The 27,449-nt window shown below is 37.0% G+C and overlaps 1 protein-coding gene across 15 annotated transcripts in view; it reads right to left on the bottom strand.

Annotated features, from left to right (window-relative positions):
* EPB41L2 (erythrocyte membrane protein band 4.1 like 2) overlaps positions 1-27,449 on the bottom strand; it is a 109,095-nt gene that overhangs the window by 3,548 nt on the left and 78,098 nt on the right. For 3 of the 15 annotated variants that reach the window (XM_040060419.1, XM_040060421.2, XM_040060420.2), the window contains exons 12-23: positions 25,738-25,910; positions 22,785-22,966; positions 18,311-18,373; positions 15,477-15,623; positions 14,008-14,112; positions 11,086-11,223; positions 10,047-10,100; positions 9,279-9,839; positions 7,307-7,429; positions 6,696-6,794; positions 4,566-4,646; positions 1,777-1,915 (exon numbers count right to left, since the gene is read on the bottom strand). In XM_040060419.1, the coding sequence (XP_039916353.1) occupies positions 1,808-1,915; positions 4,566-4,646; positions 6,696-6,794; positions 7,307-7,429; positions 9,279-9,839; positions 10,047-10,100; positions 11,086-11,223; positions 14,008-14,112; positions 15,477-15,623; positions 18,311-18,373; positions 22,785-22,966; positions 25,738-25,910 (1,834 nt within the window). In that variant the 3' untranslated portion in view covers positions 1,777-1,807. Of the gene's footprint in view, positions 1-1,776; positions 1,916-4,565; positions 4,647-6,695; positions 6,795-7,306; positions 7,430-9,278; positions 9,840-10,046; positions 10,101-11,085; positions 11,224-14,007; positions 14,113-15,476; positions 15,624-18,310; positions 18,374-18,604; positions 18,638-19,782; positions 21,262-22,784; positions 22,967-25,737; positions 25,911-27,449 lie in introns of those variants that run through there. The other 12 variants (XM_058420034.1, XM_040060431.1, XM_040060422.1 and 9 more) reach the window with 12 other exon arrangements.

Below are 27,449 nucleotides of genomic sequence, written 5' to 3'. Positions count from 1 at the left end.
AGTCTCTTAACTGACCGTGTCCATGTCAACAGCTGGCAACAGATAAGTTAGCTCTTCCCTTCCTCAGCCACACACAGGTACCCCCACTACTATCCAGAAGTTAAGAAAAGAGACACTTGTAGGTAGATTAAATAAACTAAGGCTTTAGTCTACGTCTTTCAGCTGAAAAGATGCATCTGTGATCAGACTGGTTCAGGAAGAGTCCAATTTCTTGACAATAGTCATGTTCCATGGAAGAGCATTCAATAGATGCAAGTCATATCCTCTCAACTGATACTTGAATCTTTTCTCTTCTGGATCCCAGAAGTGATACTCAACAGTTAAATCTTCAACTTTTAGGAAATTCAGGCACAGCAATAAACCAGATCTTTTTAACATGACAAATTATCAGGATTATGTCAAAAACACCCTCCCCTCCAGTAGCTAACACCAAATTTGGAATCAAATCAGTTTCTCATTTTTCATATATTCCTGGCACTTCATGGCTGTGCTCAAGTCTGCTAAAGCTGCAGGTTGAAATTTAAAACGGGTAGTTTCCTTGGGTAAAGGATTTTATTCAATACTAAGGGAATGCCTGTCTGAACAGGACATAGAAGTCTCCTGTCCACACGTCATCACTGTATAAAATACTGAACTGGGAAAATAAGAATCATGACTACCCACATTTCTTTAAAATATACATTTTGTATTTCTTTTACCTTGTCTCCCCCTATATCTCCCCCAGCACTGATCAAAGTGCATATAAAAAGCTTAAAGTTGTACTAAAACAATTTTCCTTCTTGAGATGTTTCGATAACATTGCTGCTCTTCTAGCTAAATACAGAGGCTGGTCAGTAAAAAATCAGAAGTCTCCTAATGAAGGCTTAAACCACTAGTTTTAAACTTAATTTCTTTATAAATTTCTCCCATTGATATAAACAATTAACCATTAAAAAAATCTTTTCATTGAATCTTAATCTGCCATTAACAAAACCATCAAATTTGAAAAACCCTGTACCTTGATTCTCATAACAACAGCGTGACAAGCACAGGAAATCTGAACCTTTACACCCTCAAATGGTTACTGAGCTTTAAGATAGCCTATAATGAGTGCAAGAGCAGATTTATTGAGTGTTCATCCTGATCTTTCTACTGAATACATGAAGGAGAACCATATTGTGTTTCTTTCCCTTCCTCCTCAACCTATAAAGGAGGGCCTAATAAATTAACATGACTTCAAATAGCTTTTTCAACTGATAAAAGGCTTTAAAACTTGAGCTTCCAATACATTTACCTTCTTACCTCGGAAAATGATAAAAAGCCGAAAGTTTCAGTGTGTTTAGGATTAACGATTAGGTGACTAAACTCAAACATTAAAGCGTGTCCTTTCACTACTGGAAACTCCAGAGTCTTCCCACGAAGCAAGCAAGATGTTAGGCAAGAACTATAATCGTGCACGTAAACAGAAAAGTGTGACACATCCTTCATATTTTTCTGAAGTAGCCCAAACTAACTTCAGTACAAACTATAACAACTTGACCAAACGTAGGAAATGCCGTGAGAGTACTGTGACCAAACTGTGAGATGTATATAGGAACATTTGCAACTGAAATTAATTTCAGATTAGACCTAAGATAAAAATTCTTACACTAATAGTCTTCTGTTAGCACCTGTTTCAACTCATCCTTCTGTGAATGCCTATCATGAAGATGCCCTATATTTTTCAGCTGAAAAGGCATGAATGCAAGAGAAAACTGATGCCACGTTTTCCTGTATTAATTATATACATAAGCTTACCTGAAGTATTTGCTCGAGGGCATTTTTGATTTTAGTCTTCATCTTCCTCAGCAAGTTCAGTCTCTTTGTGCACCACCACTCTTGTCACAGACATGTCAGGGTGCTGTTCTTTGGCTTCTTTGATTGCCTGTGCCAGGGCCTGCAAATGTATTTGAAATATGGAACTTAACAAAACCAAAGACACATTCATGTGGGGCTAGAGAATGGGAGAGCACCTTTGCAAAATTTGGTTATAATTTTTCAGAACTGTAAATTCCTGAAGTTGAGGTCAAAGGTAAAAAAACCCCAAACCAAACCAACTCCCAACCCCCCAAAAAACAAAAAAACAAAAAAACAAACAAAAAAAAAAACACAAAAAAAAAAAAAACCAAAAAAACAAAAAAACAAACCAACCAAAAACTCCCACCATGTTAAAAATTTACCAAGATTTCCATGAACTAACAGGTAACCATAAAGTTGTAATATAACTTTCTAGCTCATCTTAGGAGAAAAAAAGTATTTCTATATCCCAAAACTTTTTGAACTTCTGCAAAAGATCTTACAAATAATGCTGTAACAAGAGTATAAGATTGTACAGAAAAACAAGAGCGCCCTTCAGCTTCCTGAACAAAACAGAAAGATACTTTGGAATATATACTAAGTGTCTAAGTGTGGTACTGAAACTCTGGAATGAGATCATAACATAAATTTCTCAGCACAAGAATCCCATATTTCTCCTTGTACTAATTTAAGAGAAATTTCTCTAGCTTTATTCAGGGAAGTGGGAATGCAAGTATCATTCAGTTGCTTATAAGCCCTCCCCATTTTAAGAAATTTTATCATCTTAAGAGATGTACCAATATACCCGGTTGGATCAGATGATCATCACAGGCCCCTTCCAACTGAAATGTAGTATTTTATTCTACATCATAGCCAACAACATAAGAGCACCCTTTGAATCATCACAGGTGAAATAGCACCTGGGACCTTCTCTTTCCTGCCAACATCTTAGTACACAGTACATCTCAGTGAGCTGTATTACTGCTGGGACCTAACATAAGGAAAAAACAGAAGACATGGGAATGTATTCAAAGGCAGCAGTTCGCCTGTTCACCTTAGTACCAAATGAAACTAAACCCCCTCAAAATACTAGAAAGAGCAAGAAAAATACAATGCAACAAAAAGATTTATCTTAATTTAGAAAAGTGACTATTTCCTGAGCTAGCTACAGATATTAAGTGAGAGATAACTAAGAAATAACTAACTTTGAAGAGAGATTGAAAACATCAGCATTAGGCACCCTAATTATGTGAATCTGAATTCCTGTTAAGGGAATAGGACACATGATGTACATTGGTACAATACTGATGTTTGCTCTTTGTTAACAACCAAACCATAAACAATGAAAAAACCCTGTAAGTCTAACTGGTAAATTACAACAAATAATACAAAAATCTGTATTTTGAAACTCCAAACTGAAATATTGTTTTCCTATTGAAAACGGTTTTAGTGATAATAGGGAGCTAATAGACAAAATAAAAACATCCAGCATGTATTTTGGGCATTTAAGAAGCTCCATATTCACTTAAAAAAAAGCGGTAGATATTTCTTAAGTCTCTTAAAAGCTTCTCACTGCTGTTTTAAACTTCCGTGATTAAAACTGTATTTTGTACTCCCTTTTTTATAATTTCATTTTTTACTTCATTATGAGCTGATGTCAAATTAAAGAAGGGCTTTGAGAATTCTCTGGTACACTAAAGCTATTTTGTGACCTTTCCAGACATTTGACGTGCACTGAATGTGTGTCAAGGCAAACAAGAGCCATCCATGCCTGATGCTAAGCAGCCCTGTCATTTAACTGTGAGTTTCTAGAAGAGATTCAACTTGTCAAAAGACACTTTCCGGACACAAAGCAAAATGTGAAAATAAATTCCTTGAAACCTCTCAATATATTACAATTCATAAGTTAAACTAAACCCTGTTATGCTGATTTGTGAAGCCTTCCTGAAGTCAGAGATATATTCACTGCAAAGTAGGTTTTTCCATTTGTATTAACCAATGACTGTTGATTGCCTTTGTTACTGTAGTTTCTTAGATGAAAAAAACCCCCTGTGTAATCATCACTACAAAGACTAGATAATTGACTTTTCTTAATTATTTTCCTGTGTAGTGCTCAAATCCAGCCTTATTAATTGGGCACGTAGAAGTGATTTTAACCTTAGTTTCTAAGACATTGTAAAATACTGCTTTAGTAATGATGGAGATAAAAGGTACATACAATTACAGCAGATCAACAATTACTTTTGTTACACATAATTCTACAAATACTGGCCAAAACCTAATTTTTAAATTCAAGCAGTTAATGTTTTAATGTATTTCAAAGCTTTCAATCAAAATGAGCGCTGCATTCAGACAATGCTGAAACAATGCAGTAGAGACTCTCATCTTTTCGGATCAGCCTATCAAAAGAAGATTATTTCAGTAATGTTTTTCCTTCCAGTACAAAAGCTGTACTAAATAAACTGGGTCTCTTCCAAAAAGAGTAATCCCTCTAAAAATAGCAAAAATCCATTCACATGATCTAGGATGCAAATTTACAAATGCTCTTTTTCTTTCACATATATTTAAAAGGTTTCTTAACATGAAAACACAACTGCTTAATAAGTATGCCACAATTAACAGACTCAGGGTTTTTCTATATAATTTTATTAAATTTTTCTACCTTTCTCTTACTTCAGATTTCTGAAACATCATCTAGATCTCACCAGACTACAAATCCCACATTTTAAGTGTTAAGTTTGCATACTCACCTCATCATGGTCAATATCTGCATCTCCAGTAATGACAATGCGCTTCTCAATTCTTGTTTCTGATACTCCACCTTTTACCATCTACAGATGTCAGGAAAAAAACAAACAAACAGAAAAATATCCCTGTAATTATTCCATATTTCCACAAAGCATAACCTTCTGTTGCACTGAAGCAAATAGATTTCTGAGCTGCAACAGTAGTAAATGTGTTCAGTGCTAAATCATCCTCTCCTTTTTCAGCTATGCAGTTGGTCACCTTCTAGCAATTGCTAAACTTGATAAAAATTCAGCAATAGAGAATTACTCCTGTTATGGGAGCCCATGTTTGGCAAACTGTAATTCCAGCTTCTTTCGCCATATAAATCTGGCAACATGGAAATACCAGGAGTCTTTTATTTCAACCCATCTATCATGGGCCTCTCCATAGACATAATCCTATGCCATTAAATACAAAGATGATTTTGTTTTCAGTTCTCTCATTCAAGGACATTCAGATATTTTCAACATATTTCACACTGCCAAACAGTTTTCTGCTTTTTTTTCCTTTGCTTCTTATTCTAATGATTAAAACACTTCAGCTTATAAAAAAATTCTCAAAGAAATAACATTATTTGCCTTTTAAATCAGTCTGTGTATGAGAAAAGAGTAAACTATTACTTAAAATACATTGACCATACTAGGGAAGAGCCAAGATGACTCTGTTAAGAACACCATTAGAATATCAAAACTATTTTGGAAGGTCCCTTTATCAGTAATGAACAGTTTGCACTGTAAAATAAAAAAGCCTAGAAAATTCAAACAATCTTGTTACTGACTGTTTATCTTCAATTCAAAAAAGATAAGGATCTGCTGCATCATGGTAATTACATTAATTTTTAGTAGAACACAAGACTGAAACCATTTTCTTTAACTGTTCCTTCTAAGAAGCAAGATTATTTGGTATCTGAACTTGACAAGAAAATGTACACTTCCTGTTAAAACTATGGTTCAATTCACTGAATAAAGATTTTTTTCCTAAAATGGTGGCGGCTTAATGATTCCACAAAGGAGCAGGAGTCTGACTAGTCTTTATAAGAAATGCATTTTTAATATATGCATTTTTAATTTCAAGCTTACTTTATTTCATGTGACTCACTTTTCAACATTATTCTTCCACTATCATTTTGTGCATATGACTTTCAATCTCCAGATTATTTCAATCTTTAGAAAATATATCCAGTGAGCAGTGAATTATTGTTCAATTCTGTCATGTTGCGAAACTTCTGTATCTTGGGGCGGGGGGGAAAATCCTTAACTCACACTGTGTTTCCCCCCTCCATTTTTCTTTACCTGAAACAATGTTTTCTATAATTTTCTTAGAAAAAGATGCTAAGAGTTCAAAGACGAGTTGAAAACTGTGGTGCTTAGGCATGTCTAAAATTTGACAAATATTTACATAAATTAACAATAACAATAATCATCATCACACTTTGGTAGTTCTAACACACTCTGGCATGAAATACTACATGTTTCATGTTTTCCAAGACATAGATGTGATGTCCTGGTATCGCCGATAACACTTTCCTTTTCAAGCATGGAATGCAGAGGAAATAATTCAGCACCCAAACACACTAGCAAAGTAATCCAACATAATGATCTGGTTTTAAATATATCCTAAACCTAGAGGTACGAGGATGATCAATACAAAGTCTGGGAAACATTGTTTCAGTTCATCATGGTGCCATTAGCAAGGTTCCTGTGGACTTCACCTCAGACAAGTTGGTTACACCAGCAAAGATTCTGTAGCGTATCAGTGGGTGAAGACAGGACTGAATCTGTACAATTTTAGTTACATACTCATTTGTCAAATACTGAAATAAGACCTATATGAACTACTGAAAAACCACTAATCGTATTTTTTCCCCCTTTCAATGTACTATTCCCAGATATCCCTGCTTATTCATTAGGACTTCTGTCTTCAAAATTTGTATAGAAAGATTTAACTCTCACACATGCCTGGAATGAATACCCTCTCCATTTCAAGTTAATTTTCCTCAATGAATTAGCAGATATACAAGAAGCTTCATGTAAAATTGTGTTTTGAGGGTGTGGTGTCTTTTTAAATTAAGAAAGACATGAAATGCATTTTACCTTTGTAATGTGTGTAGTCGTGGTAGTAGAAATGGACTCTGATGTAATTGTCTGTGCACTCACCAGAACGCCGCTATCACCAACAGCATTGCCATCAAGCTATAAGAAAAAAAAGGTATTATTGCATAATGGCACAAATATATAATTACATATTGTATAATATATATATAACCTTTTGTTTTCAGAGGAGAAAAGGCTAGTTTTCTTACTAAACACATTCTTTAATTCAGTTAGAACTGAAATCTAAATAGAAGCCATCCAAGCTCACAGAGTCAGGTAAGGCTATTATTATGGCCCATTCCTGTGGAGAATTCACACTCACAGTTATGTGCTCCTTTCAGAAGCAATGCAATATTTTAATTAAGTTTCCAAAACTGGATTAAAGTGAGTTATACTTTTGCAGGCAGCAATTAAGTCTTTATATAGAAAAAAGATTAGAACTTCTTAAGTAATATGGTTTTGTAACATTTCACTTACCTGATTCATAGCCAAAGTATAATCTTATCTGCTAGGAAAAAAGTTATGCTTTTGAAAAGCATTTTTGGACATTATCTATTTTGATCTACATAACTGGAATAAAAATAAGATTGCAAACAAACCAGTCACCATACCTGTGAAGATTCATATGTGATAGTTTTAGTTTCTGTTTGAACAATTGGAATTTCTTTAGTGGAGATTTCAGTTCTCTGCGTGGCATCTGAAATGGTTACCATCTCTGTTTTCACTACTGGAGGCTGTGACGCAAGAAATAAAGAATCAGTTCAAGAGAGAGAAGAAGTTGTGTAAAGTGGACCAAGAAAACACAACCAAAAGCTCAAGAAAAGCATAACAGTAAGATAAGTATTTGACTGACTTCCCATAGAAAAAGCATGCAATAAATAAGCAAAATGAAATGAAGATTAATACATCAGCCCTCTAGGATATCCATAACATTATAGGAAAATTTAATCTCCTAATAACCTTGTCAAAGTTCAGTGTTTCAGCCAACAGTACAACAGTACATGCCAAAGAGCAATTGCTAAAACAAAGCTATAACACGTGTACTGAAATTGTGTAAAAGCATCACTATGAAAAAAATTAAAATCTTAATTTGCATAAAGAAATTGACAGTTAGATCAGACAGATAAACTTTGTATTAGAACTAATCTGGGAAAATATCTATCACTCCTCAGTCTGCAAACTAGGACAAGAAATTCCATAAAAGTTTAACTTTCTAATATGTATTACTTCTGGAAAGGAAAAATTTTTGAAAACTGGATCTTAAGCAGGCTAAATTTTTCTGTAAGTCAATGACTTCTCTTGACAAAGATTCTAAAAAGCTGCTTCAACAGTTTAGAGTAAAATACTGGTGTTCTCTGCAATATCACAAACAAAGCAATTAACCTGGGGTCTGTAAGATAGTGAATTCACTACTTATCTTACTGGAGCAGATTTTCATTAGATTTAAGAACTAAAGCCTTTTTGATATTTTTCTAGATGCATCAGCTGCTATCTTACACTGACTTTGAATACACATAGGGTTAAATCCCGGGAAAATACCCCAAACATCCTTTCGTGCTTGCACACACAGCAGCCCTTCTTCCCCTTATCTCCAAACTATCTATGTAGGAAGTGTGGGTACTCGCAAATTTTATAAGTCTAATAAACTACTTCTTTCATGTAGTTAATCAGAACAGCTGTGTATGCAAAAGACAAGAAAAGAAAGAAAGTGAGTTGTTTTGATTAAAAAGTGAAGGAAAAAAAAAAATTGCCACCATTCCAAAAACAAGAAGGTAGAGAGGTACAAAAAACCCACTGAACTGGTGAAAAACTCAGCAGAAGATCACGACAAATTTACAAAGACATGCATGCCTGCCTCTCATTTTTTCCCTTTCTTCTTCTTTATCATTTGCCCAGTAATGAACTCCTTCAACCTTTTGGCTTAAAACTGGTTGTGACAGGAACCCATGCATGCTTCCTAAGTATCTACTGCACTAGAAGACTTCAAGGAAACATTGTGATATGAACCTCACCACTTAACAGTGCAGTACTCTCACCTATGCCATTTCTAGCCATGCATATTGTAACCTACAAATCCATAATGTTATATTGGAGGAGGGGGAAAAAGGCAAGAAAAGCAGTGATTGACTATGGGGAAAAAAGGAACAAAAATTTGTGACATGTGCTTTCTAATTTCAATTTGCAATAGTTTTCCAGTCACAATTACATGTCATGGACTTGTCAAAAACAGTTGACGAATAGACAAGACAAGACTTAAAACACTGGAAACATGTAAATAATCAATACACATTATATATGTGCATATAAAATACAGAGGAGATTAAAAAAAAAAAAAAAAGAGATCTCAGTCTTCGGAAGGTTTGCCTTTACTGGTGATTTTCACTCAGTTCTAGCAAAAACTCAGAAACCATAACAGAAGGAGACAGAATTTCACTGCTCATGAATGGTTTCCCCTTCCAAATGATCTGAATCTTGTTGGATGCCAGAAGATGTGGAGGAATAGGAGAAGAAGAAAGGCAGGTATATTTTCACCCCAAGAAATATCTCTGCTTAATCTAGTTGTCATACTGTTCTACCATTTACCTCAGAACAACAAATTAATTGTGGTGCAACATCAATGTCAACATGAGACACATCTCCATTGAGTTTCAGCTGTTCCTCCTCTTTTTCTTCACCTAAATCTTGCTTAATTTGCTCTGACAAATTCTTCTCTTCTGTAGCTACAGTAACTGTATTTTCCTGGACCAAATCTTCAGCTGTAACTTGTGTGTGCTCAACTGGTACATTTAGTTTACTGCCTTCTGGTATGGCTTCCACATGCTGTGTATTTTCTTCATGTTCTTTCCTTTTCGTGTCTTCCTCTTCTTCCTGTTCTTCCCTGATGACTTCCTCAATTGCCCTATGATGTGGCTGGTATTCTCCCATCTCTTCATCCTCACTCTCACTACTACTGCTGCTGCTGCTACTATCTGATGGCAATGATGAAGAGTCCTTTTTTGACACGTGCTCCACCTTACATGTCTCCCCAGCATCAGTGGCAACTTGCATTTTCCCTTTGTTGGTTTCGTCTACGACTAGTGTTTCTTCTATACCAAACACTGCCTGCTTCTTCTCCTCCACTATGTCCAGAGTCTCATGTGAACTCTGCACAAAAAACATGGATGAGGATAAACAAAAGTAGAGTATATGAATAAATTAAAATGATGAAAACAAAATCAGCTGATAGCTGGTTCATGTCATATGGAAGACAAAAGATGGCTGTGATGGTTAACTGAAAAAAGAAGGAAGAAAAGAATGAAGATGGATTGGAAGAGTTAGAACCAAATTTAGCCATGGAAAAATCTGCAGAACCTTATCAGCATCGCTGACTCCAGTACAAGGCCCTTCTGCTCTGGAAGCAGGTCTCTGTGAAATAAAAAGCAATCAGAGGACAAAAATCAATGCATAACCCTTTTTAACAGTGCAACATCCTCCAAGCAAGCTTTTAAGAATGTATACACGTGAGACTAGAGAGATGCTACATATTCATTGCAAGGTGCTAGTTGCCTTACACTTCATCGACATATTCGATCAAAAGTAGGTAAGAATTATGGAAATTATTACTGGTGTAAGAATTGAATTATGAAAGCATGAAAATAAACAGCATGAATGTACTAGCCAGTGATGTTACTGATGCAGTTATTTCTCTCAGTTAAATCAGGAATTAAGAATAAATAATATTAAACAAAAGTAAACAGAAAAAATAATGCTCTACTACCAGTTAGCCATAATTTTAAAAAATAGCAAAAAAGGCATTATCGCAGGGTTTTATTAGTTGTGTCTTTGGTTTGCTACTTTATGCAACTTAAGAGATAATGAGAGGAAGACTGCTTAGGGTAGTATGTTGTCAGAATAGCAATACATGATTACCAAGAAGATCCTATAAGAATTCAGTTTGAAGCCAAAAGGATGATGATAAAGCACCTATATTAGTATTTGTTCCATAACAAAATAATGATGGTTATCTGAAAGCCCGCAGCAAATGATGTATTAGGCTGTCAGGTTTTTTTAATCGAACATACTTTTAGCGAACAATCTGCAGCAAAATTAAGAGCTCAGACGAAAAGAATACAAAAATCAACACACCATCTGTGACTTAATCCTAGTTTTTATTGCTGTTTACCTAGCGCAGCACCTACGGAGCGTAAGCTTAGCCAAGCACTGATTCCTCCCTGTTTCTGGCGTGCTGCAGATGCAGAGTTAAGCTCTGAGGCAGGCACGCCGCTCTAAGGCAGGCCGGGACGTACGGGAGCAGCCCGGACCCGTCCGTGTCCCTGTCCCTGTCCGTGTCCCTGTCCCGGCGGGATCCGTCCCATCCCCGGCGGGCCCCGGCCCCGCGCCCGAGCAGCACCTGGGGCCCCGGCGCGGCCGTCTGCTCCCCCGCAGCGCCCTCTGCTGGCCCCGGGCTGGCGGCGGCGAAGGGCCCGCTGGTGCCGGCGCCGAAGCGCTCCTTACTAAACAAAATGGAGGTTATCTCCTCTTCCAGGCTCTAGACGGGTCAGAGAAGGGAAAGGAAAGAATTAGACAGCGGCGGACGGAGCGGCAGCCACCTACAACGGGAGAGGTTTGGCGAGAGAGAGACGCGACAAAGGCAACGGCTCGGCAGGAGCGGGGGGCACGGACAGGGGGGACACAGCGGAGCCGTGCGCCGGGGCTGCGCCCGCAGCACGCACAACGCACCGTGGGAACGGAACGCATGGACATTTACACAGCGACATTACACGGACATCCCAAACAGCACAGTTTACCTCGCTGGTAACCCCGTATTTACTGCCTTTTTTTTTTTTTTTTCCCTTTTAAAAATCTATTTTTGACACCTTCTAAATCCCAGCTGGATCAGAGCTCTAGGGCTGTCAGATATATTTGCTTAGAATACATGCCCACAGTGCTGAAATGTTAAAATATTTCTTACTTTTTTATACTAAATGTAATATTTATATATATATATTTAAAATACTTAAACATCCTAAGTAAAGTCATGTCAATTAAAGAATCTATTTTCAAAAAGCCTTTCCCATTCTTAGCAGGAAAACTTGTATTTTTTCAAACATACACAAAAGGTGACATATTGCTTTAAAGCATAAGTTATATACATAACTTTCAAAGTTTGCTTAACCATACAGATTTGTATTTTCCACTTTCTGTAGGGCTATAAGTCTGCATGGTTAAGCAAACTCTGAAAAGTTCACATGGGTACAAGCCTCTGAAAAGGCTACAATCCTTTATTCCAGATTTCGTTGCACAAGCTCTGGTAAGAAGTTAGACGTAAAAGCGGTTAAAATAAAAAGCCAACCATGTACAAATACATAACACGGACATAACACACACGTCGACAACATTCCATGAGACACATTTCAGCTTTCCCGAGGGGCACTACAGAGAATCATGCCAGAAGCAGGTGCCAGAGGAAAGCCGTGGTGCCATGCACACGACTGCAGCCGTGGGGACTCACCGTGTGAGCGGTGATGCAGGGCGTGAACTGACAGAGGTTACACCACGCTACTACAACTACTGTGTACAGGCACAACAACGCATATGGCATGCAGAAGAACAGGGAAGGAAAAAGAAAAAGAACCCCTAACTTGTTTGGTTTTTGGGTTTTTTTTCCCCTTACACTAAAATTCAAAGTTTATTTCTATGGTGGCTAAGAAGAGTTAACAGGAATGCAAGTTATTAAATCTGCCTTCACGCAACACTGAATATCCATTAGGGCAATGTGTTCCTTACCACTACTTTCTTTCCCTAGATTGCTCCACCCAAGAAACATTCATCTATTAACAGATTACAAAGGCAGAAATATTCATGATCCTCCTTTCACAGTACTCTGGTACCTTGTTTTCTGTTTGCTCAAAGCAGTTAAAAAAAAAAACTTTATGTGGCAGGTGGTCACACTGTGTACATATCTCTCTATCCCTGCTCCCCCTTATATATATATATAAATATAAAATTAAAGGCAAGGACATACCACCCATCTTTTAGCATTTTCCCACCTTCAAATTTTTGGGTCTTCCAGTCTTTTAAAACAAAAATCCCAGTCACACAATTAGTTTGATAATGTAACCCCTGTTGCCTGGAGCATTTAGTAAAAAAGGATTAAATGTACAGACAGAATTCATCAATATTGTATCAACCTATGTGTAAATTCCTGGCAAATTCTTTTGGTACACAATGATGCACTCGAACATGAAAAACTGTTTACAAGCTGTGGGGGATGGGTTAAAGAAAAAAAAATATTGTGGGTGTTCGTAAAATAGAAATATTTCCCCTATTTGCAACATATATATCAATGTGTCAGTTTCTGCTTAATTAAGTCACAGATGCTGTGCACTTGCAGGAGTATGGTGGATCTAGAAGTACAGTGACACAAATGAGATGTACCCAAAATAACATTTCTAGGACACAGAAGATTATTTATAAGCATTTTTGCTGAAGCAAAAGAAGAAAAAGAATAATAGCAGTGGTATCCCTGCTTTATTCTCATCTGTTATTCACCTGTCCTAAAGGACAGGCAAGGATCAACAGGTATCCATCAACAAATAACTCAGGTTGGAAACACAGTTCCCAAAACGTCATATTTATATGTTATATATGAAATAGGACTGCCAGCTCCACATTAACTTAATAGACCAAAAGTGATGTAAAAAAGCAACATCACAATTGCATCTTCATCAATATCTTCATCAATAAGTCATCATCACTATCACACTGCTGCTAGTCCCACTGGTTAGAGTGCTTTTCATTGCACAGATGTTATCAGGGACATAACCTCCCTCTTTTCCTTAATGAAAAAAGAGGTACAGAAGTGCAGAGGTATTCAGAACAGAAATGCTTTTGAAATGAAGCTGCTTACACAGCATTATTGATGTGAATAATGATTACACAGTGCACACACAAATCAAAAGTTCTTGTGTGAAGTGTCAAATAACGGCAAGCAATTATTTCCTTAGGATGAAAATACATTTTGCTGTTCTCCTAGTCACATCAAATACAGTAATTTTTCCAGTGAAAAAATGGTTTTCTTTTCAGTGACCACTCAGAACTTCATGGTTATGTTGATGTTTAAGCAAAACATCGCTGGCATTCATATATATGTGTATCTATACACATATACACACAGAGATCCTGGTCTACAACTCAATGTTCTCCTTTGAGTATAGCCTTTAAAAAGTTATTTCCATGAAGGAAAAGAAAAAAAAAAAGGAAGAAGTGCCCAAGCCACCAAGCTAGCCCAAAGCAGATACAGCGAAAAAGCAGCAGGTTTCAGGCCAGCCACCTTATTGGTTTCCTCTGGTTTTGCTCCTGTAATCCATGGCATTGCAATCCATTGTTTCTCCTTCCCAGGCAGTGTTTTCACTTGGAAAATGTGGTCTCCTTTTTTCTATTTGGTTTTCATTTTATAAAACCAGTGTAAATCAACAAGCAATGAGACAGACATACACTATATATAAATATAAACATAAAACCAAATCATCTGGAAGTGACAGAACATACTAAATGAGCAAAAAAACCCAAACCAAACCACCAGATATAAAATAACTTGCAGGGACCTTAACTTCAAGAGAAAGAAATCAACACAGAAAATACACAAAACCACATAATAAAAATTAAGTCACACTTTTACATAAATGCCTCTTTCAACCAAAAATATATTTATAGCTATTAAATGAATCACTGTGTCATGAATGTTTGAAAATATGACCAACATTTGTACCTGTGCATGTACCACTGTACATAGAAATACTAAGGTCCTACTCAGAAATCTGAGGATTTTCTTGGCAGTAACCACAAATTAACAAAATGAAGTAGTGTTGCATAGTTAGTTGCTCTGTTCTCTGTATGCACATACTCACAGTTCAGATCGCTTACATATCTTAATGAAAAAAGATTATCAAAAATAATTTTGTAGCATCAGGCCTGCTTAATTGAAAGCTCACCTTTATGTGGACTAAAAGAGGGCTGAAGAATTTAAGGGGATAGGACAACAATACATTTAAGGAAGGAAGGGTGGGAACCATGGTGATAGGTAACGACAACAACACAACAAACTGATTGCTTTAAAAGACTGATTTACTCATCTACTGTAAGAAAGAAACAGCTAATAACCCAAGAGAACTACAAGTTTCACAACAGCATGAGAAATTTGGGTAGGTTTTCTTGCTACAGGCATTGAGAGTGATATTTGTAGAAAACTGTATTCCATACAGCTGTTTCATGGTTCAGTCAGAAAGAAGAGGTAAAGAGAAGTAGACAAATTCATTTTACAGACTTTTAAAGATTAACAACTTAAATTTTAACAACCACATTAAACGTGTCCTGAAGTCAACACTGTAAATTAACTGATCACAAAGTCCTTCTGAAACAAAACACAGACTGCGTGTGTATTTATGCACAAGCTGTCTATGAAGAGATAAAGATATAGAAAAGGAAGGAAAAGTTCTATTGTCACTGAAAAATTATCAATCTGTGTAAATCAGAGTGAAAATTAAGATATCTTTAACGTACAGGAAAATGCTGCCATGACTTCTGTTCTCTTCTAATTCAGTTGCTCATGTAGAAGAATAAAATTCCACCACTATTTAAAGCCAGGTCCAATAGTAATGGTAAAAAAGTTAATGGATACTTAGTATAAACAGATATTATATCAGACAAATAAAGTGTTAACCTGAAGGACAAACTGCATTTGCTGTATGACATAGAGGGTTGTATGGAAAGGCATGCAGACAGGTGTGTGCAGTGACATACCCCTTGTGTCTGTAGGGACAGAGGTGTGATACGCCGCTTTTCCCACTCATTTGGGCGTGGTTCAGGTGTGGATTCCATGAAATTGCGCTTGAGCTCACTAATGCTAGCCTGGTGTTTCAGTAAGTCGTCCTGGGTCTTATCCAGGTCCTAGCAACCCACAACATAAAACAAAGTAGACAAAACACGACAACAAAAGCAAACTTAACTGGAAAAAAAAAAAGAAAAAAAAGAAAAAAAAAAAATAAAAAAGGAAAAAAGCAACCAAACCAAGAAAAGTGCCTTGTGTCTGAAATGGTGACCTTCTTTGTAGTGTCTCAAAATAAAAATGTTAAAGGCTACAAGGGACGAAGATTTTCTGGTTTTGTTTTTGCAGTGAAGGTCTTACTCATTCACTGTTTCTTCCATATTTTAAAGCAAAGGAAAATAATGTTGTACATGGTCATTTAGCAAAGAGCTGCTTTCATCCAAAACATGACACTACTAGCCCATTGAAACAAAAATAATTTCCAGAAGTTGTTTGCTTTCACCTAAAATTTATAAGCACAGAAGCAAATGTTTCAGGATATTGCACAGCTAACATAACTGAAGGTAGCTGTAAGAAAGAATAGCTCAACCCAAGGAGCATAAAAATTTCTTGATATTACAAGCTCCATGAAAAATACTTATATCTGTGAACATAATGCTTCACAGCCAAATATACAAGCAGCTAACACCTGCTTCGCTTTAGAGGGACCATTCATTGTACCTCCCATGCAGGCTTAAACTTACTGGAAGAATCAGATTTGAAGACTTTAAACCTGTTACCTGCCAATTCTACTTTTAAGAACTTTACAGCAGACAGACAAGTTTTTGTCCATGCCAGTACAAAAAAAAATTAGCTAAATTGCACCTCCATAGACCAGTACGTAAGGGGACACCACAGTGTGAATACAAAATTAGATTTTGTCATGACTATTGAGGACAAACTACAGCACCACCTTGGATCAAATAACTGCGATGTATTCTTTCACTTTGTACCAGCTACAGGGCAGAGGTAAGGTTAAGGAGGGATGGGCTGGGATTTGGTGGGAAAAGCAGATTTCATCCTGCCTTCACAATCTGTCCTCCTTCCAGCATTGCAGGTCTCAAGAAAAGCCCATGTTGCTTATGCTCACTCTAAAATAAAAATACTTTTTCAGTAGTATTCTATGGTTATATTCAAGTTTAAGTCTCTGATCCATTTTTAGTAAAGAACTAAAAGACTGAAGATTGAAATGAAATACTATCAATGCAGACAATTATTAAGGAAGTTTTGTCAAAATAATGTAATCAGAAATAATTCTGTAGGTAAAGAATCTGGATTTTTTACAAGGATTTTAAACACTTTTTAGCAGAATGTTCTGAAATCTACCATTTAGGTTAGGATTTTTATTGTCACAGATCACTATGCAAAGATGTTTCACATTAAGTCATGAAAAATCCACAACTCAAACTCATTAATTTCTAATTTCTTTTCTCTTGCATGTTCAGCCCCAGTAAGGGTTTGGTGCTACACATCTATTTCCTAAACTTGTGGCTAAGCCTGCATGCATTTTGAACATTTGAACCTCTCTCCTTCTGGCAACTCAGTAGGTTTGTATTGTCACAGGATCACTTTTCATCCTGGACTAACAAATGAGACACTAAATATGTCTCCCTAAAGTTTGTCTTCCCTGAGTGAAGTAAAATCTTATGCCAAAGGCATTCTATTATACAACTGAAGCTCCTAACAATCCCGTCATTATTTTAAGACCTGTCTTGGCTTGACACAAGGCACATTTCTTGGACTTGATCAAAGCACAGTTACGCAATGCACACTTTCAGTGCTTCAGTAAGTTATACACAAGCAAAGTTCCAATAGTGATCAAAAGCTGCAAAAAGCCATAAAACATTAGTTGGGTTATTGCGATCCACACATCTCCTTATTACTGAACAAAACCAATGATTTTTAAAAAACTGTTTTTGTGACAAAGGGAATTATTTATAGCCCCATCTGGATGAATAAAACAAAAACAGCAGTAGGATTTTTTAAAACATCTTCGGTTATTAGCTTAAGTTATTAACCACAAGTTAAATGATACTAGTAACTACAGACCATTTCTGATAAAGTAATTGAGATTAGTAATCTGTATGAAATTTCTTATTAAAAAAAATCTCTACTTCAGTGACAAGGCACTACACACGAACATCGTATTCAAAGCTCTTTGCTGTTGCTCATCTGCAATGCAAACCAACCTTCAAGAAGCAAAATCTACTTCCACTTGAAAAAATAAAGCAAATATATTTCAGAAGATATCCAAACATTCCTTTGAATATCTGATCCTTGCATCATTTCTCAATGTTCCTAAAACAGTGTCAGAAGCAGAATTAGTTTTCTATACTTCTACTGCTTGCCCCTTACTAACTCTGTTTATTCAGTTAACATATTTGAGGAAGGCTGATTAAACTGGCAAAAGATGGAAACTCTACTCAACAGAAGATGCAAACATTGAGGTGCAATGTACAAAAAGGATTATGAATTGCACCCATGTGTCTGCTCTAAATAGGGCTATTATTCCCAGTTGCCACCTTGAAAACATTTAGCAAAAATACACAAATATACATTCAGTGTTCAAGCTGAGGGTTGGTTGTATGTATTTTGCATTTTTTTTTTTTTTTTAAACTCAGAAGCTAGAATGGTAACATGCAACATTTCCAAGCTGGTTTTCCCCATGCACTTCATGCATTGTGTCCATAACAGCCTGCAGGTGACCTCCCATTCCATGCAGCCTGGCAGCCCGTGAGAATGGAGAGTACTTTTTATATTACATACAAACCTCCAACATTAAATTGCTATGTCTGACATAAATATTTTCCCCGTCTACTCTCAAGGAACTGATCTGTGAAATTGAGCCACATAAACAAACAAAACAAAAACAAAACAAAACGTAAAGAACATAAAATGGACCAGCAAGTAAATAAAGAAAGACCCTTACAATCAGACAGTTAAATAAAGGAAATAAAATGGTGAGGTGAAAAGGCACTGTTCAGACAAAACCCACAGAAAATGTAGGGTCTTAACAAGGCAGGCAGCCACAGCCAGGTTCAATTGTAAAAGAACAACCAAACACCTTCTGCTGTGCTCCCTCCTCTTCATATTCCACCTGCGTGAGCGCACGACAAATCATCAAGAAAAGGAAGTGTTAACATTGGCTTACAGACTAACATAGAGGCTTCATCTCTTTGTAAATGCTGCAAAGTGTGCTGGATTTTACAGACCTTTACTTTTTCGGCCCCAGATGTCGAAATTAAGTGACTTGGGTCTTCTCGCACCTACATTGTTGTAGAATGGCTGAAGTAACTTTTGGCATAAGTGGCATGAAAAATGGAAGTTACACACTGTGTCCCTTTCTTGCTGCACTTTTTCTTGTTTCCCAGGTGAAAATTTGAGAATGAGTAACAAAGAAAAATGATATGCATAATTTCTATGGTAAGCGACTTAAATTCTGCAACAAATTCATGGGAAAATGGAATCTTATCCAGGAGTTCTTTTGGGAAAAGAGTTTAGGGTTCAAGTCAAACACCTAAACACTATATTTGCAAATTTTAGGAATAGAAACAAACTTAAATTTTAGGAACGTTGTTGTCATGGGATGAACTATTTACACACCTACCTCTTGTTAAGTAATGTATTTATTCTTAAACTGCAATTCATTCTGTTGGTAATTTTCTGTAGCTAATCTTCATATCTCATCTCCAAGTATTCTGAATGCTTTAAGGAGCAGTATTCTTTAAAAAGTGAACCACCTCCCAGTTGTCTTTCCACAAGTACAAATATCAACTGGTAATCTTAGGAAAATATGCATTTACAAGTCAACACTGTGCAAGTCCGTAAATTTGAAGATTGATTTTTACTGCTCATACTGTTGCATTTTGCATGTGTGAAAGATGTGGTAAATATAACATTTTTATTAGTTTCTGACTTATCTGGGGTTCTATTTTCTGTAACTACATTGCAAATTATTGACTGAATTAGGCTAGAGAAAAACTGGGAAAATCTTAAAGTCATGTTTTTCATTATTTTATACTTAGACTGATATTATAATGACATTGTGTCATATTTAGCATGTCTTTAATATGTACATCAGTTTAGCAAACTTTCTTAAATCTAACATTAAACACAAGAAACAGGATATTATAGAATCACAATGGAGGTCCTCCTCCATTGTGATTCTATAATAATTGGTTTAATATTTTCTTTGGGGATCAAAACAGATGATCCTTTTTCTAGTGGTATTGCTGTAACATGTGCAGCAGACATAAGGAAAGGAGGCAGTTTGTCAGCCACTCCAGACGATCCGAGCAACATACTGGTGTGACTGAGGCTTGTGTACATTTTAGCAGTGCATTCCAAAGAATGATCAGACTTCAGTGATACACTCTGGCATAACCTGCAATCCCAGCTAATGAATTAAATCAGTCTCAACTGCTGCTAGAGATTAATCAAAGCATGTAAAAAAAGAAAAAGTGCCTGGGACAGACTCAGCTTTGCACACACCCTTGTAGAGCTGAAACATCTGAAATCTGGAATAACAAAACTCTGATTTTAAAGTATTTGCAGTCTTCTGAATTCAGCTTTTAGGAATTTCATTTTTCAGATCTAAACAGAACTTCAGAGATGTTCATTCCAGTCAATGCATGCAGGAGACAGGCATCTTAAAACCAATTGACAGTGCAAATAGAACTTGCAAACAGTATCAAGTAACATATCTATTGTTACACAGAGCAATTTCATTATTCAGATTTATGTGCTTGTTAACATTTTGAACTACAATGCAAGTCCACCTGTAGCTCAGTATCTGTGGAATTCAATGAGATTATGCATGCTGTAGGAAATTATGCAGAAAAAACCATGAGCAATCTATTGACTAAAAATCCCACAATGGCAATTTTTCACAAATGAGAAATGCTAAAAAGATACAGATATACACATGTGCACTTGGGTATTTATATATGTATTTACAGGCATGTACACAGACACACCTCTGAACTAGGAAGTGTGCAAAACTGAGCAAGCCTCGTGAGAACAAGTATAAGTGCCACGGGCAAGTGTCAACATTTAAGCAGCAAAATTACACACCTCCTCTTCCTCTGCTTTGTCATTCAGGTCATTGCCATTAGAGCTACTAAAGGAAGTCACCTTAGGCTCCAGGTAGCAGAGAGACAGAGCGAGAGGAAGGGAAAATGTGAGTGAAAAAGGAATAGACTGGAAAGCAGACAGAAGCAGGACAAAGACAAGGAGAAAAGAGGGGATGAAGGAAGGAGAGGTAATAGGAATATAGTGCTGAAGGCCAGGTGGGAGGAAAGAAATGCAAACATCAGGAAGGCTAGGAAAAGTAATATAGCCATCCTCATCAAGCAGCGAACGGAAACTAAAAGAAAGGCATCTGAAGAAGCTGAATGAAACGCACAACTCAGTGCTTTTGTAGTCATTTGTATGGATTCTTCCCTCAACAGCAGGGGAGCCTCGACTAGCTAGGGGTCTCACAGATTCAAAGGTATTAACTGGTGATGCTGTTCTGGTTTTATTGTGATCTGATGTTTGTTCCATGGAATTGCACTCTGAAATGTCTGGAATGGTAAAGAGGGGCTCTTCAAAGGGATCTTCCTCTGAAATATCTGAAAGCATGTCGATCTCGGGGACAGGTGACAAGTTTGTGAGATGGGATGACACAGAATGGATGGGCAGTGATGATGGGTGTACATGAGTGAGCTGAAGAAAAAAATTCTGTGCACAGTGGAAAATGAAAGCACAACAAAAATACAAGTTTGAAGGCACATGAAGAGGGGGAGAAAAGAGAAATTATTAGTTAGTGAAAACTTCTACTTAGAAGAAGGGATAGCTTTAGTAATGCAATAGAAATAAAAATAAAAATTCCACTGTGTTTTACAAGCAGCCAACTTGTATACTTCTGTGGATTATGAAAGGAACCCATTACAAATGTTTTGTTCTCAGGCTGTTAAGAACTGTGCACTTTTGAACTGCAATAGTTAAAACAGATGGAAGCAGACAGACATTCAAAGCTTTGGCAGAAAGGTCAGAGGACAGTGCAGTACACGAAAGAGAAGCTGGCATTTCTTGGGTTTATAGCTATTTTCTCTAAGACTTAAAGAGAACCAGAAAAGAAAAGAAGCATCTGCACTAGGGGAAAAAAAAAAAAGCTGTTCACAGAATAAGCATGTGTAACAAAACAGTACTGAACAGCTTCCTGGAACAACTTCCTGAAATACTGCCTTCCCCTCCACCACAGTTTTGGTTAAAATATTGAAAGATACCTTGAAAACAAGAGAGAATTACCATTTTACCAAGTTCAAAGGCAAAACATAGTAATTTATTTTACCATTTCTCTCCCATAAAGAAGCTGTGTGCCTTTTTTCTCATCTCTTTCAAAATTATTTCAACTTGCCAGCAAACAAAAAAAAAAGTGGTATTTGTTCTCATCCTATACTTGAATGCGGTGGGAACATATGAACTGCACAGAGAAAGTAAGCAGTCTCACTAAGAATAAAATAGGTAGCTAACTTGCAAAAATGTTTGAGGACAAAATTACTCTTTAAATGTTAAACTAAGTTCTGGAGAATTGCTGAAACAGAAATGAACTCCAAGTGAGAAAGAGCTGCAGATTTTACCTGGCACTTCGGGAGGAAATTTTTATACCAAATCATAGAAAATAGAAATTAAATTTTTTGACCTATTCCCCCAGTAGCTCGAACAAACAAGACAAGCAAACATTTGCAACAGGAACAGATCACAATACTTAATTTTTCACAGAAATCTATACCTTAGGCAACATACAAGTTTTTAAAGGATGAATTAATCCTGCAATGGCTACTAAAACAAAATTGTTACCTATGGTAATTAAACTCAATCATAATATAGCCAACTCTGTAGAGTGTACACAACCATGGTATATTAACTTTTTATTCAAGTCTAAACAAACTAAGGAAGTGAATAAAACATGATTTAACCTTTGAAACATTTTTTCAAGAACTCATACAAGCTTATTGAGCATTTAAAATAGATTTATAGCAATAAAAGAAACTCCAGGTCAGTGTCATTTAGAAGTTTGTATTCTCTTTTGCTTACATACACTTACATTAAATTAAACACACAGAAAACATTTGACAATTTTCCTTTAAAATTTTAATATAGTATTCTGCATGATACTCAGAACTGACAGGCACTAAATAACCACACATGGACACACAAATCACATGAATAAATAATTTTGGTGTGAAAGTCAGACATACCTTTCCATCCTTAGTCAATTCTAATTGTGGAGTTTTGAGTGGACTTTCATCTTCTTCTCTGCCACCTTCTTTTAACTTGGCCTGACCAGCAGCTTCAAGATCAATGATTTTATCTCCAACAGCCTGCCCTCCAGTAGCAGAGAAATCTCTTAGAAGACTTTGGTCTGAAATACCCATGGGAGCTATTACAGAACAAATATAATTTTGGTTCATTTGGATAAGCTGAAACAATTTAGTTTTAAATCATCTTAGGAAAAGCAATTTATGATTATATCAGCAATGATCAATACAGGCTAGTTACTGAGTAACACAGTATTTTTCAGCTTCTTGGCATCTCATTACACTGGTATGAACAGCAATGCACCCCTGTCATATTTGCACTTATTATATATGGGAAAAACCCTTACAGTATCAGACAAGTATTCATCAACTTCTTGTTTAGTCTTACATGATAAATTGAAGATATTGTTCTTTTGGGTATGTAAATCACCATTAAAAAAGGAGACAGAAATATGAAAGAGGTTTTTTTGAACTTCACTATTTGAGAGGACTGCTTTAATGCAATCTAGAAATAGCCATGCATACAATTGTCACAGTATTTTTCACCAGAACCTTAGCAAAACTGCACAAACAGCTCAGTGAAAGCAAGAACCTTCCTCCTTATGTGCTTGCAAAAAATGGAAGGGGGAAATACTAAACATGTATACTTGAATATAGTCAAAGCACAAGAGAGTGAAAGGCCTTAAATTACCTTCCTCTTATTTGACTCAGCATAACAGGATGAATGAGCAGGATGGCTCTTTTTTTAAATCATGATGACTGGCTTAGTCAAAATAGTAGTAATGAAACCAAAGAGAATTCCTTAAATGAAGGAGTTTTAATAAATAAAACTTCGATACAAACTTAACTAATTTAGTAATGTTCTGTAATACCTCCATGTGCCTTTACTTTACAAAACTGAGCTGCAGAAAGCTGAGAGAAATAGGTGTTTTTTGGAGTACCTTTGAGAGATAACCCCTTTTGAAAAGTCTAAGCTTCACACCAGAGACTCCTCCAAAAATGCTAAGAAGCCAAGCCCAGCTCATAGGAAATGTGGCATTTGGAATGGAAGGCTTTTGGGGGGCGCTGTAAGTTCTGCAACTTAAACTTCTGATCCCTTTGTGGGTGGCAAATAGAGCATTTCCTGGGTACACATTGTGCAAGTTCCACAAGTAAGTTTTGGTAAGTCAGAGTAACTTAGGTTGGAAGGAACATGCAGAGGTCAGCTAGCCCAAACACCTGCTCAGAGCAGGTCAAATTAGAGCAGGTTGCTCAAGAGCTTGCTGAGTTTTAAGTATCTCCAAGGTCTTTTTAAACAAGCAAAAATTTGTTACTTGTAACTGAAATTTGCTGTGTCTCAAATTGCAGGGACACCTCACTGCCTTATCACCACACACCTCCGAGAACCACATGGCTCTGTTTCTTCTACAGGTTCCCTGTCAGTAGCTGTAGACAGCAATACCTCATGACAGCCTTCTCCTTTTAGAGCTGAAGGACCACAGTTCCCTCAGCCTCTCCTGATATATCAGAGGCCCTCTGGCCAGCTTGGTGATCCTTACTGGGCTCGTTGTAATATGTCCCTGCCCATCTAATACTGTGGAGCCCAAAGATGAACACAATATCTCAGGCATGGACTCAGAAAGTACTGAAGAGGAAGGAACAATAATTTCTTCTGATGGGCTGGCTACGCTTTTGTTAATACAGCCCAGAATACAGCCAGCATACTTTGCTGTAAGGGCACTCTCATGTTGCCTCATGTTCATCCTGTTCCACAGGAGCGTCCAGATCCTTTTGTGCAAAGCTGCTTTCAGAACAATGTTTCATTGTGCTCAGAATTTTGACCCTGATGCTTCTGTAAGAGAGAAAGTTAGGGCCAGAACACACATGCCTGCATGCCTGTAGATGACCGACAAGGGATGCCAGAAAGGCTTGATCATAAAACAGTGATGTGGTGATGGGTTTTTGCATTGCCACAAGAAGTCATCACACGCTATGAAGTGTGAAAGCACTTTTGCCTCACATTTTTACTTCAGTTCTCAGAAGGTAAGACTTGGTAGGTTTCCCAAGCAAATGTCACAGTTTGTTCATTTGTCATAGTACAGAGAATGATTGCAGAAGTAAAACTCTTTTAAGCAAAGAATTTTTTTAAAAAATAAGAAAGTTGACAGCTCTGTTGTAGCTAAACTCACATCACTGTCATGACTCACTTCTATTCCAGTGCAGTTGTGCATGCCTGAATATAAGTCAAGCTTCATGTTATTTTGCTGAAGTGTTTTTTAATATATTATTGCAGTAGTGATTTTGAGTAAGATGTGCTCTTACATCTCTCACATATAGTGTTGCTATACCTGCCTTTGGAAAGAATGCCAATTTCTAATAAAGGAAACCAGAAGGTATTTCTGCTCAAACAAATCAAATACCAGTAATAACAAAAAACCCTTTAGCTATTCAAAATCAATGTAAAAAATTTTAACTAAACACTGAAGTAGTGAATAAATATCCTGAACAAAATGATGGAAAACCCTAAGAAACAACTCATTCAGCCTTTTCTGTTTAGAGACACTCAGGCCATCCCAGATCCCATAAGATGCCACTGACCAAACAATTTTATTAAGAGCCTGTAGTGTGTGCCTATGCCTTAAAAAAGGTATGAGTAGTGTAGACAGATGCTATGTAGGATCTGTCCAATATAGAGAACTCCATATATTCACAGCAGTGCCATACCATTTAGGCAGTGACTGAACTTAATGTAACCATAAAATGGACAAGTACCTAAAGTGGCTTTAGAAACTGAAATTCATAAATCTGTCAAATTACCTTCTGGCCATCCGTAATGTTAGCATTTCCAAATGTTGGTCAGGTCAGAGTGACAACACGTAATCACACCACTGAAAAACTAAGTCAAACTTCATACCTCCATCGAGGCTTCTGGAAACACGTTTGCTGGAAGTGCGTTCGAAGTGCGGAGCTGGTCTGTCTATGAGGTTGCTGGCCTGTCGCGTCTGTGCCTGCGTACGGCCGCTGTAGCGGAACTTGGAACCCAAGGTCAGAAACTTCGCTTTTGGAGGCTGTTCTGGTGATACAAGTCTAAAAGGGAAATATGAGGAAAGTCAGTTTAAAAGGCTCTGTTGTAAGTATTTAATGAGGTAATTTAAAGCTACTTACTGCACTTCAATTCACAGTACATAATTTGTGCTCTCCAAGAAAGAAATCTAATGTAAGCTCTTCAAAGATCATTAAAACAATGCATATTATTTATTGTTTGCAGTTGGAGTCAAAGTGATGATGATAACCATCACATTTTTCCACAGTATGACTAAGCAACCGGGACTCCTATCTTTTGGTGCTATCTTCATTAAATTTTAATTTTTTGTAGAAAGCCGAAGCCATTATAGGTCATGTAGAATAGCTCAGATCTCTCCTTAGAGTTACTTATAGTAAAAGCTATACATTCCATTTCCACCACCTTTCCTATATTCTGAAGTACCAACCAATACAGCAGCTGTTCTTCCTCAAAGTTAGGGAATGGTATCTCAAAGCTGTACAGGAGGGAGTATCAAGAGGGGAAAAAAAAAACCAACCTGAGAAGACTGGAGAGTTGCTAACCAACAGCAACAAGTTTAACAGTCTACATTCAGACTGTAGTTTTTTTACAATGTCATTTATAAAATTATATAGGCTGAAGTTTTATGGATATAAGGAGTAGGGGAAGAAGCACATTGTGAAAAGGGTGAGAAAGAGAGTTACATGTACTGTTAATGCTGGGTATGTGTGTTTGTACCCTAAGTGTTGGAGTCCTTGTCAGAAAGTCCAGAATGGGCTACCCAGGGAGGTGGTGGAGTCACTGTCCCTGGAGGTGTTTAAAAGAATACTGGATGTGGCACTTAGCACCATGGTTTAGTTGATAAGGTGGTGTTAGGTCATAGGTTGGACTTGATGATCTCCAAGGTCTTCTTCAGCCTGGTTGATTCTGTGATTCTGTACCACCATCACGTGAATTTGAAGACAGGTCCTCTCTACATCCCTCAATTTCCTTCAGTATGAGGATTTCAAGCTCATACTCATCTAACCTCTAGTGCTTGTACTTTGCTTTTGAAATCTGAGCATCAACAGCAACACTGAGGGTCCACTGCCATCCTTGATAAGGCAAAGAGCCATCACTGCAAGAACTCTTCCCAGCCCCTGCTTCTCTGGAAAGGCTTTTGAAGTTGTTTCCTGGATCAATGTAATGCTGCAAATACATGCTTACCCATCATGGCCTACTCTCTCTCGCTGTATAAAGCTATCAGATTATTGCAGACAAAGCTTCTTGATTTGAGAATTTGCAAAGAATGAGCAGCTCACTGAACATCAACTTCTTTCAAGCAGAACCAGCAATTCATGTGCCATTTGTACTGAGGATGGCACAGATGAGCAAGCAAGAGTTCAAACTGTGCTGATGCTGTTCTCTTCTGAAGCATTTGTACAGAAATATCTGTGTCAGTGGAATCCAATCCAACATATATTAAGGCAGTATGCATTTCTGGGTTCTGAAGACTACAACAGCCATTCTAAATGTGTTTCAGCAAAATTGAAGGATTTTCAGATACCTATGAACAGAAGAGTGAGCTAGTGTGGTGACCTGAC

Source organism: Hirundo rustica, chromosome 3 (assembly GCF_015227805.2).
Source record: "Hirundo rustica isolate bHirRus1 chromosome 3, bHirRus1.pri.v3, whole genome shotgun sequence".
Classification (NCBI taxonomy): Eukaryota; Metazoa; Chordata; class Aves; order Passeriformes; family Hirundinidae; genus Hirundo; species Hirundo rustica.
Note: the sequence above shows the minus strand (reverse complement) of the source record. Positions and strands in the feature narration are given on the sequence as shown.